Source organism: Sphaeramia orbicularis, chromosome 17, assembly GCF_902148855.1.
Source record: "Sphaeramia orbicularis chromosome 17, fSphaOr1.1, whole genome shotgun sequence".
NCBI lineage: Eukaryota > Metazoa > Chordata > Actinopteri > Kurtiformes > Apogonidae > Sphaeramia > Sphaeramia orbicularis.
The window spans coordinates 34,143,045-34,155,146 of record NC_043973.1 but is presented as its reverse complement, the minus strand read 5'-3'; the positions used below and the strand labels follow the sequence as shown (position 1 = coordinate 34,155,146).

The 12,102-nt window shown below is 36.4% G+C and overlaps 1 protein-coding gene across 1 annotated transcript in view; it reads left to right on the top strand.

The window, feature by feature from the left end:
* The window catches only part of LOC115438027 (UDP-N-acetylglucosamine transporter-like), a 40,666-nt gene extending 31,160 nt beyond the window's left edge, over window positions 1–9,506 (top strand). The window contains exons 6-8 of the mRNA XM_030161470.1: window positions 5,694–5,812; window positions 5,896–6,029; window positions 8,705–9,506. Coding sequence (XP_030017330.1) covers window positions 5,694–5,812; window positions 5,896–6,029; window positions 8,705–8,804 — 353 coding nt within the window. The 3' untranslated portion in view covers window positions 8,805–9,506. The remainder of the gene's footprint in view (window positions 1–5,693; window positions 5,813–5,895; window positions 6,030–8,704) is intronic.
* Window positions 9,507–12,102: the final 2,596 nt, after the last annotated feature.

The window sequence follows — 12,102 nt, the reverse complement described above, 5'->3', positions numbered from 1 at the left end:
CTAGTGTTCTTTATAAAACTGATGGTTGTTTAAGAAATGAGAAGCCGCTCACTGCATCAGTTCAAGGGTTAAAGAACACGTTGCAGCTGAAACATATTAATCACTGCAGTAATTATGGAACAGAAGGATCTGAACTATTTGAGTTAAATCCAGGTGTCTGGACTGTCTATAAAGCAGTTTAATAAGATGTATAAAACATTTGTTTTGGAGACACATTGGACAAACAATTGATGTTGATGACGTTATTGCAGGTTTGGTTTTTTTTTTTGTTTTTTTTTGCTGTTATTGGAAAAACACTTTCATATTGTCAGTTTAACAGTAATTAAGGTTGACGTCTTCAGTTGAGTTATTTAGGATTGGACAAAAGGGGCATGACATTCATTTTTAACGACTTCCTTATTCCCATTCAGGCATGCACTGTTATAGGCATGGATTTTTACCCCGCCCCCAAAGGGGAGGCAAGGGCTATTGTTTTTGGTTCAGTTTGTTTGTGTCTTTGTTTGGTAACACTCTAGCAGCAAAACTGTTGGTTGAATTCATACCAAACTGGGTTTATAGATTACCAGTGACCCAGAATAGATCTGATTACATTTTGGGAACAGTAGGTCAAAGTTAACATTTTTATGAATTTTTAAAATCTTTTTTCCCCTTTACTTATAATGTGCGAAATTTCAAATGTCTGTAGCAGCAAAACTATTGGTTGAATTCAGACCAGATTTGGTTCATAGATTGCCAGTGACCCAGAATAGATGTGGTTACATTTTGGGTAGGTAGCTCAAAGTTCAAATTGTTTTATGAATTTTTTGCCACCGCTGTTGGTACTAGAAAAGTGGAGAGTGCAGACCTCCGCCAAGGCAGATCAGCCCCTCCCCCCCTGGGATCACCACCATCATTTAATCATTTCTTCCTTGTGCCTGTATCAGCATTTCCTGAAAGTTTCATCAAAATCCGTCCATAACTTTTTGAATTACAGTCTACTCTCGTTATACTGCCAACTTCTGTTCACGGCCAAATTGGCGGTATAGCGAAAATGGCGTTACAACGGGTTGCGTCCATAATGTGCATGTCTTTACTATATGATGTCTATGCTGCCTCCGTTAACCTGTTCTAATTGCGTTTCTAAATAAATCTTGATTCTGTTATGTTGTAAGGGATCATTTAAAGTGGGGAAACATTTTAAGCATTATTATACCGTGTCGGGAAACGACACCCCATCATCTTGAGGCTTTGGCTTTATCCCACGTCCTCTTCCCGACATCCTGACCTACTGAGTGTTCTGCGATAAATGAACGGTGGCCGTTCCATAGACCTACTAGTAGCTTGTCGCGATCAGCGTCTGGCGCGTTTGTTTCAGTGCATTGTTAAAATTTATGTGTACTCGATGGCAATCACGCTGGCGGTATAACGGTCGGGAAATCAATGGTATAAGTGTTGTTTGTGCATGGAACTGGGCTGGCGGATGGCGATAGGCGGAAATGGCGGTAGCTAATGGAATAATGCATTGGGGATTTTTGTGCAATGGTTTTGGTCGGAGGTGAGCGAAAATGGCGGTTTAACGAGAGTAGACTGTATCTAGCTAACTAACCAACCAACAAACAAACAAACAAACCCAGATGAAAACATAACCTCCGCTGTTCCTTGGCGGAGGTAAATATAAAACTGAATGGCATTTGCCACAGAACACAACCAGTGACTGAGTGGATCCCACACAGTTGTCAGACACAGGCCTGTATGGAAGTGGTGTGTGTAGATCAGTTTGACTGTAGTCACTGGCTGTTGGACATGTGTCAGCATCTTGTGAATCATTACAGTGTTTAGTTTGACTGATGGTTTAGTATTCTGCATGGACACACATTTTCCTGTATGAACTACTAGTAGGCCTTCAACCAAGTAGAAAAAAAAACTTATGCTACTACTACGCCCCAGGGTTAGTTAACATTAAAGTGTATATTGTGTTATGAAATATGACTGTAATGCATAGTATGTTCTGTAATCAAATCAAACAGTCCTGTTGAGCAGGAATATAACAATTAGGAGAAGGATATCACATCTGTACATATGTACAGGGGTTGGACAAAATAATGGAAACAACTTAAAAAATCAACAAAATATAATTTAATATGGTGTAGGTCCGCCTTTTGCGGCAATTACAGCCTCAATTCTCCGAGGTGTTGATTCATACAGCTTGTGAATTGTTTCCAAAGGAATTTTAAGCCATTCTTCAGTTAGAATACCCTCCAACTCTTTTAGAGACGATGGCGGTGGAAATCGACGTCTTACTTGAATCTCTAAAACTGACCATAAATGCTCAATAATGTTGAGGTCTGGGGACTGTGCCGGCCATACGAGATGCTCAACTTCATTAGAATGTTCCTCATGCCATTCTTTAACAATTCTAGCTGTATGGATTGGGGCATTATCATCTTGAGGTGAAGGTGTTTCCATTATTTTGTCCAACCCCTGTATATAGGGGTGTTCAAAAATATTGGTTCTGCAATATATCGCGACATTTCATTTCACAATACTGTATCGATATTAAAAAGTACTGTATGGATATTTTCAGATATTTATTCAAATGCAAATATGGTGGAGGTTCATTTTTGTTTTGTTTTTTTTGTTTTTTTCTTTTGTCTTTATATTTTCTTTATTATTATTTAACACTTTTTTTTAATTAAATAATGTTGGTTCCTTTGTTGGGATTGAACTCAAATACTGTTCTGATGTTAGTTGTGAACTAATAGAATATGAACATTTGAACAGGATCTGAAACTAATGTCTGTAAAATATAATTTCAGTTTGAACACAAGAACATTTTGTGATGTAGCATTAGATCCTGTTGTGTTCAAATAAAAATGTGTTTAGTATTTGTGGGGATTTCTTGTGTAATTCAGTTCTTCAAGGAAATAATCATTAAAAAAAAAAAAAGAAACAAACAAAAAATTGCCTTTCAACAGTATCATGATATATCGTGATATATCAGGATATATCGTATTGTGATCCGAGTTTTGTGATTTGTATTGTATCACCAGATTCTTGCATATACACAGCCCTATACATATAGCCCCCCCCCCCCCTTCCATTTTTTCTGGATCCACTACTGTATTATCTGTACCTTCCCAACACTATCAGATACTAAATAATGTACAGTAAATGGTGTAACTTGTAACTTGAATCTGTTTTCCCCTCAAGCCTCTTATAAAAAAGATATTTTGTCAATGGAAAAGCAAACCTTTTTTTTTTTTTTTCTCACTTTCCCGTCCCTTTGTCCTCATTGTTATTTATTCCTCACAAAACCTGTTGCTTTTCCAGATATTTTACAAGAGGAGGAGGTGGGAAAATTAAAGGGCAAGGCAAGAAATGTTTCCCTAAACATCACTGTCACTCTCTCATCACTTTCTTTTCATGTCTGAGTTTGGGAGCAGGAGGGTCGAGGGTTCAAAGGTTCAAAGGTCACAGAGGGAGTCTTTTCTACTTTTCCTCACTGCCTCCTTTATAACCTTGTAACAAAAGGGAGAGCGGAGGAGTTGAAGGCGGGTTAGGGGCGTGGGAACAGAGGACAAGGGCTGGCAAACTTTCCTTACACTAAAGCTGAATAATTTGTGCAGCTGAATGAACTTTACATTTACACATACTGACCCCTAGTGGCAGCCACGTGGTCTGTCTGTTTCATTTGGAAAGTACAACAATTTATCAAATGAAATGCTCTAAACCGCAGGTGTCAAACATGTGGTCCAGGGGCCAAATCCAGCCCACCAAAGGGTCCAATCTGGCCTGTAGGATAAACTTGTGAAATGCAAAAATTACACTGAAGTTACTGACAATCAATTGTGAAAAAAATCATTTTATTTCAGGTTCCATACGTACACATATAAACCAATTAGATTTCACTTGAGTCAGACCAGAAAAGTACTGTCATAAATAATGAAAACTGCAGATTTTATCTTTGTTTTAGTGTAAAAAAAAAAAAAGTAAAATTACATGAAAATGTTTACATTAACAAACTATCCTTTTACAAAAAAATGTGAATAACCTGAAGAAATATGAACAATATGAAATATTTTGAGGAAAGTAAATGCAATTTTATCAATATTATGTGTGTTTGTAATTGTAATGCCAGTTGTAACGCACATGTGTAAATGATAAACTGATAAACTGAGGCAGAATATTGTTAAAACTGCACTTGTTTTTCTTAAGATATTTCAAGTTGTTGACATTATTCAGATTTTTAAGGAAACAATGTAGATAGAAACATTATCATAATGTCATTTTACTTTTTTCACTGGTATTATTTTACTGGTCCGGCCCACTGGAGATCATATGTGGAACTGAACTAAAATGAGTTTGACACCCCTGCTGTAAAACTACACGACCTTGTCGACCTTAATACTCTTATTCTAATGTCTAAAGCCCATGACCATATGCCCCCCCCCCCCCCCCCCCACAGTCTACAGGAGATGTTTGAGCCCAGGCAAAGGAATTAGAATTTACAGGGAGCTGAAATCTACAAGAAAATGAAGTGTAGAACAAACAGAAAAAGCCAGTGTATCTCTGTTCGAGGGGTACATCTGTGGAATAATCTGGAGCAAAACTGAAAAATGTCTTCTTCAGTTTGTGCATTTAAAAGGATGAATAAATCCACTATAATAACAAAATATAGAACATTATAGAAGTACGCATAAAATCAGATATTATTGTAGTTAATTGGTTTTCATGATAAGAAGATACTATCATATTTATTGATTCATTGTATTTGGAGTAAATATTTAAAGTGCATATAAATATTATAGTTTATATTAGAAACGGTTGATGATGTAAATCTGTTTACGTGTGAGGTGACTAAAAAAGTGTATGTGAATGTTTAGTGTTTTTGTAAAAATATACAGAGGAAATTGTGTGTTAACAAAGCAAAGGAAGTGGATCTAGTTTGATTATTAGTTCGTAAAAAGGGAATGGAGTCAATAAGTTATACTTCTGCCCACTCCTTTTCGAGTGCAGAAAAATTGTATTGATTTATTTATTTTTTTGGACCATGTTGTATGATTGTTTGTTATCTGATGATTCTATGTGCTCGGAATAAAACTACTACTACTACAATACAAATTACAGCAAAACTGAAAAATATCTTCTTCAATTTGTGCATTTAAAAGGATGTATGAATCCACTATAATAACAAAATATAGAACATTATAGAAGTACGCATAAAATAAGATATTATTGTAGTTAATTGGTTTTCATGATAAGAAGATACTATCATATTTATTGATTCATTGCATTTGGAGTGAATATTTAAAGTGCATATAAATATTATAGTTTATTTTAAAAATGGTTGATTATGTAAATGTGATTGCGTGTGAGGTGATTAAAAAAGTGTATATGAATGGTTTGTATGGATGTTTAGTGTTTTTGTAAAAATATACAGAGGAAAATGTGTGTTAACAAAGCAAAGGAAGTGGATTTAGTTTGATTATTAGTTGGTAAAAAGGAGGTGGGAGTCAATAAGTTATACTTCTGCACACTCCTTTTCCAGCGCAGAAAAATTGTATTTATTTATTTTTTTGGACCATGTTGTATGATTGTTATCTGATGATTGTATGTGCTCCAAATAAAACTACTACTACTACAATACAAATTACAGCAAATCTGTCGGTTCGTTTTCTATTGAGGTTGATAAAAACGTGTTTCTCTTCTTTCAGGTTTGTTCAGCTTTGTGTTGGGCTTCATAGGAATGATAATATACGACGGCCAGAGTGTGAAACAGTCTGGAATGTTTCAGGGCTTCAACAGTATCACCCTGGCTGTTGTTGTTTTACAGGTTTGATAAGCCTTTTTCTTTCATTTTTCTTGCTGCTACTTCCTCCACAGGGGCTGTCCCACTCATTCATTCTCTGTGTGCAGGCTCTGGGCGGCTTGATCGTGGCAGTGGTCATTAAATATGCAGACAACATCCTCAAGGGATTTGCCACCTCTCTGTCCATCATCGTGTCCACGCTCACTTCATATTTCCTGCTGAAGGACTTTAACCCGACTGGGTAAACACATTCGTCCTTGTGCACACTAGTCATGAGGCTTAGATTTGATTTGCACATTTCTGAAGTGACATGTTTGTACAAGAAAAGCAACAGCGTTAAGCGCGTTGACAGTCTGTCAAAGATGTTTAGACAAGACGAGAAGCGTCCATTCCTGTCTAGACCTGTCACAATTATCAATCGTAGAGCCACCTTTCACCTGTTGACGAACAATAAAACTAATAGGAATGTCATATCTGTATATCTCTTGTTACTTGGGCTGTGTATCGGCAGTAATCTGGTGATACGATACAAATCGCAAAACTAGGATCCCCACACGATATATCACGATATATCATGATACTGTTAAAAAGGCAATTTAAAAAAAAAAAAAGATTATTTCTGGAAAGGATTGAATCACACCAGAAATATGAACAAATACTAAACACATTTTTATTTAATCAGAACAGGATCTAATGTTATATCACAATTTTTTTCTAACTCTCCTCGTTTCTAAAGGAACTCCCATCTGCCTCTCAGTAAAAAGTGCTTTTAGGATGATTCAAATAACCATTATTTAATAAAACAGTGTTAAAAAATAATAAAGATAGAGACAGTAATGAAAACCAAAAAACAAAAATGAACCTCCACCATATCTGCATTTGAATAAATACCTAAAAATATTCATACAGTACTTTATAATATCGATACAGTATTGTGAAATGAAATATCGTGATATATTGCAGAACCGATATTTTCTTACAGCCTTACTTGTTACACATAACTTACCACTGTGAGATTTGACTGGGGTCGACTTGAGACACTTAATTTCCACTTGCACCTCTAATTACCAGTAATTTCTCTGTGTATTTCAGCTTTATATATTAAAGTCAAATAAAATCTGCAATGGGCATTTTTTTTACAAAGCCAGAAATGCATTCATTTTTATGCATTTGAGTGTTCATTGTTAATAAATGGCTCTTTTTCCTCATGAAATAAACTATTATTGGGCTCATAGAGGTAGCATAAAATAAACATAAATGCATACAATAAGATGAAGTCACAATTATTTATATGAGTTAATTATCAATTTAACCCATAAACACCCTGTGCTGCTTTTATGTCATTTCCCAATTTTTTTTCTCTCTCTTTAACCTCCTCAGACCCAGCTGTGGGTTTGCTGTGGGTTTTCTGTCCACATTTGTGGACAAGAGTTTCACAACTTTATACAAAAAAAAGAAAAGAAAACTGTCCACCACAAAGAACATTCCATACAAATGTTAAAAACTGCAGCTGAAAAAACTGTTGCATCATGATGTTTCCAATATAGGCACTGATTTAATAAAAAACAAAAATAGCTTGTACTTTGCTGACATTTCCTGGGTCTGAGGAGGTTATCCTTTCTTAAGTGATTTATCACCATTTATTATAATATTATCCTCTGTGTTTTGTGTTTTTTCCATGAAAATCAGGTATTTTCCTGTTTAATTTGCTGATATTGTGGATATTCATAAACGCTCAGATTCAAGTTGAGGGTTATTATATCAGAAACAGAGAAAACTGAAGAAATAGTGACTTTTTCAGCAAAGACATCAACAACTGAATGTAAAAACAGGCATTGACAACCACTGTCATTTATCCAAGTCCATGGGTTTTACTGGTGAATCAATATTATAGAACAGGGCTGTCAAACTCATTTTAGTTCAGTTCCACATACAGCCTAATATGATCTGAAGTTGGCTGGACCAGTAAAATAATAACAATGAAAAAAGTCCAATTAAATTATGATAATGTTAACATCTACAAAAATCTGAATAACAACTGGAACAACTGGAAACATCTTAAGAAAAACAAGACCAATTTTAACAATATTCTGCCTCAGATTATCAGTTTATCCTTTACACATGTGCATTCCAACTGACATTACAATTACAAATGCACGAAACATTTAATAACAGGCAGAATATTGGTGAAATTCCAGTTACTTATCTAAAGACATTTCAAGTTTTTCACATTTTTTGTAAAATACCAGTTTTTAATGTAAACATTTTCTTGTAATTTTACTTTTTTACACTAAAACAAAGATAAAATTTGCTGTTTTCATTGTTTATAGGTTTAATATGATTGTATTTTACTGGTTCTGACCCAGTTGAAATCTAACTGGTCTGTATGTGGAATCTGAATTAAAATGATTTTGACATCCTTGATTGTTCATATCTTCAGTGTAATTTTTGTATTTCACAAATCCATCCTACGGGCCAGATTGGATCCTTTGGCGGGCCGGATTTGGCCCCCGGGCCGCATGTTTGACACCTGTGTTGTAGAAGATGACGGGTTTTTTTTGTATGTTCACTACGGAGCCTCTGAACGTCTAAATAGGTCATATCTGATGACCATGAAAAGACGACAAACTGCATTTTACACCAGTTATTTACATGTATTGATAGGATTCATGGATCAGAAGTTATTAAACACCTCACCTCATTAGATGCTTTTGGTTGTTGGTGTTTGTTTGGGTCTTAATGGGTTAAATTTGATTATTCTGACAGCCCTATTCCAGACTCTCATCGAGCTGTTCATGGGTTAATGTATTACTTTTCTCTGTTTACATGCCATGAACATTGTATACATAGGTTTTTTTTAAACCAATTAATTATTAATGACTCCTTGTTTTCCTTCTCTTCTCGTCTGTCTTTCAGTGTGTTTTTCCTCGGGGCAGTGCTGGTTATTGCTGCCACGTTTCTTTACGGCTACGAGAACAAAACCAAACCCCCCAGCAGCAACGCCATCAAAGTATGATGGAGAGAGCTCTGTAAACTGGGCAAAAAGGACTGAAGCGAGGGCAGCAGCCTGGTATTAACAGAGCAGGACTCTGCAAGGAATTCTTGAAAACATAAAAGTGGACGCTCCTGTTACTATCAAACATCCTCAGCTGCAGGTGGATGTCGTCGGCAACCCATGTCACCTCTAGAATGAACATGTGACTCAATATTGTTCATTTAATTTTCTTATTTTTGGGTTTTTTCCATTTTATATATATATACTAACAGGCACTTTTACTACATTTTGCAGTAAAATAAAACACTGAGTTATCTCTGGATGTGTACGTTAAGAGGAATTTGAAGGGAAACTAAGTTGTTATGAAACTGTTACCTCACTGATATTTTTTTTACATTTTGAAAGCAGTTTATTGTACGTACAACACACTCATTCTATAAATGATGTAAAAAGTGTCTGCTTCAAAAAGAGGGAAGTCCTTGACAGTGCTTTCATCTAGTGATGGAATGAAGCAAGAACTTGCTGCAAAGAGGTGGGGTTACTTCTTTTCAAAGATGCTGAATGTCCTTTTTTTATACGAGATAAGATAAGGTAGGATATGACTGTTTTGACCTTGCTGTTCGCAGTTTGAGTATTTATATCAAAAGCACACATTCTGTTATTTAAATGCAAAATAATGTAAGAACAAGTGAATAAATTAAGGGATCTTTTATGCTGAAAGGACGAGCTCTGCCTTGATCTTTCTTCTTACTTCAAAGTGAAATGAATAGATAAATTAGAGCTGTGAGCGTGTATTCGTGCACACTCACAAACACTGCACACACACACGGCCAGGCACACCCATGAATATTTTCAACAGTTTTTTTTTTTTTTTTTTTTTTCAGTTCCAGTTGCTGTGCACTCAGAAAAACCAAACCAGTCTCTATAGCAACAGATGGCTGAATAAGCGGTGGTGCAGCGACAAATGCAGACACACTGAATTAATATAACCTATTTTACCCCCTTTGACTATTTCATATGGTAGAAGCAGCCATTTTTATTCAACAGTTACCCTTACAAAAAAATGAAAATACAAACAGAACCGATGCAGATAGAAAGAAAATCTCTTATTTGGCCAGTTTTTCTCCCTGTTCGTTATGATATCACAATCAAAAAAAAAGAAAATCTTTGCATAGTTGTGAATTTCAGAGCAATATGAATGTTTTTGGCTGAAGACACTGTTGTTTGATGAGGAGGACAGACAAGGGAGAAAAAGAGCAGGCAGATGGGAAGGTGAGGCGTGAACCTGGAGAGAAGCACAGATGGAGGATGAGTCATGTGACTTGTTTGTGGAGTGGCAGGCAGGGATTTGGAAAGAGCCCAGGATGAGCCACTGGACAGACCATGACACAGGAATGCCTTGATTTTCGACAGAAATCCAATACTTTTCTAATTTGTAGACTTAATGACACAATGCGGTACCGTGTCTTCAAGCCAGTGGCAATGATCCAAATGAGTCCTGGTTGAAATGTGATCAGGGGCCGCTTTCATAAAGGCGTTTCAGAATGATCTATTGTGTTGAATCTGCCTCAGTTTTACTCTTACATTTGTTTAATGCAAGTTAGACAGTTACATAGGAATAAAGGCTGGCTTATTAGCAACCCTACCCTGAGGCGAAGTTAGCACTAAAACCTCTGTTACCATGGTAACTGTCAGTTAAACTAACCAGTGACGCCAACGGATAAAAAAGCAGGAGAAGATGGTGCCCTCACTCTCAGTATTAGAAATTAGTTTGTGTTGTTTTGGTGTTTTAATTATATTTAGGGACAAGAAACTAGAAGAAAAGCAACTCTCATCCTCAAACCTGAGTAATTTATAGAAAACGTAAGGGCTTGGCATTATGTCCTGCTGTGTTAAAAATGCAGATAATGTCAAGATATTTACCTGCATTTGTTGCTTTTGTATTTCCAAGGAGTGAACGGATCATAATCTAGTTTTACTAATGGAGCGCCTTCCCTGCCTGTGTGTAGAAACTGGTTTCCATGCAGGACTTGGGTTGAATTCTTGGTGAAAATGCTTACATTCACTCCTGAGTTCATCAGTGCCACCCTTCTGCAACATTGTGCAACACCAGCTACAAGCAGGTCCCAGCAAAACACTCCAATACACATACAGAATGATCCTTAACAGTACGCTGCACCGTCAGATGATGCTGTAAATGTAAGTAGAGTACCTGGATTTTGTCATTAAAATATAGAACGTTTCTGAGCTGAGCAGTTTAACCCTTAAAGACCTTGATCTATTTTTACTGTGACTTCAAAATGAATCTAAGTGATTTAGCACCATTTACTATACAGGGTGTATCAAAAAAAATTATACATTTTGAAAAATTACCCCCAGTTCTACATTTGATAATTTTTGGAATTTTCTTTTTTGGTCATCAGTAGGCAGGGGATTGGTGGATATCCGTTCAAATTTACAGACCCAGGTTTTCATGCATGAGTGAGCAGGGGCAAACTGTGCAATCCAAGTTAAAACTGGTTTTTGCAAAGTAGCGATGGGATTAAATCCAATCAAAGGTCATGGGAGGGGCCAATGGGCATCCATCTTGTTTTCCACAAAATTACCAGGTTACAGCATTAACACTTTGGACACCATGTCAGTTTAATCTCTGTACCCATGGCAGCTGTTCCTGCCTTTCAAAATTAATTACCTCCGCCAAGGAGGTTCTGTTTGTGTCGGTGTTGGTTTGTCTGTCCGTGTGCAAGATAACTCAAAACGTTATGGACGGATTTGGATGAAATTTTCAGGAAATGTTGATACCGGCACAAGGAACAAATAATTCAATTTTGGTGGTGATTGGTGTGTGTGTGTGGGGGGGGGGGGGTCTGCGTTCTCTGAGTGCTTTTCTAGTTCAACTTGTTTAGGCCTGAAAATGTCACTGAGGACAGGCCAAGTTAGGGTTAGGGTTAACCCTAACATGCATGAAAACCTGGGTCTGTAAATGTGGACAAATATCCACCAATCCCCTACCTACTGATGTCCAGAAAAGAAAATTCCACAAATTATCAAATGGAACTGGGGGTAATTTTTCAGAATGTCTAGTTTTTTTTAATACAACCTGTAGAATATTATCCTCTGCATTTTGCATTTCTATCAAAATCAGGTATTTTCCGTTAATTTACTGATCATGTAGATGTTCACAGAAGGTGAGAGTAAATTCAAAGATTATTATAAAGAGAAAATGATAGTTCTGTAAACCTGAGGAACTGCATTTTACCTGAATTATTTCCATGCATTTATAGGACTGAAAAGCTATTATACATTTTCAGTTGGTAAA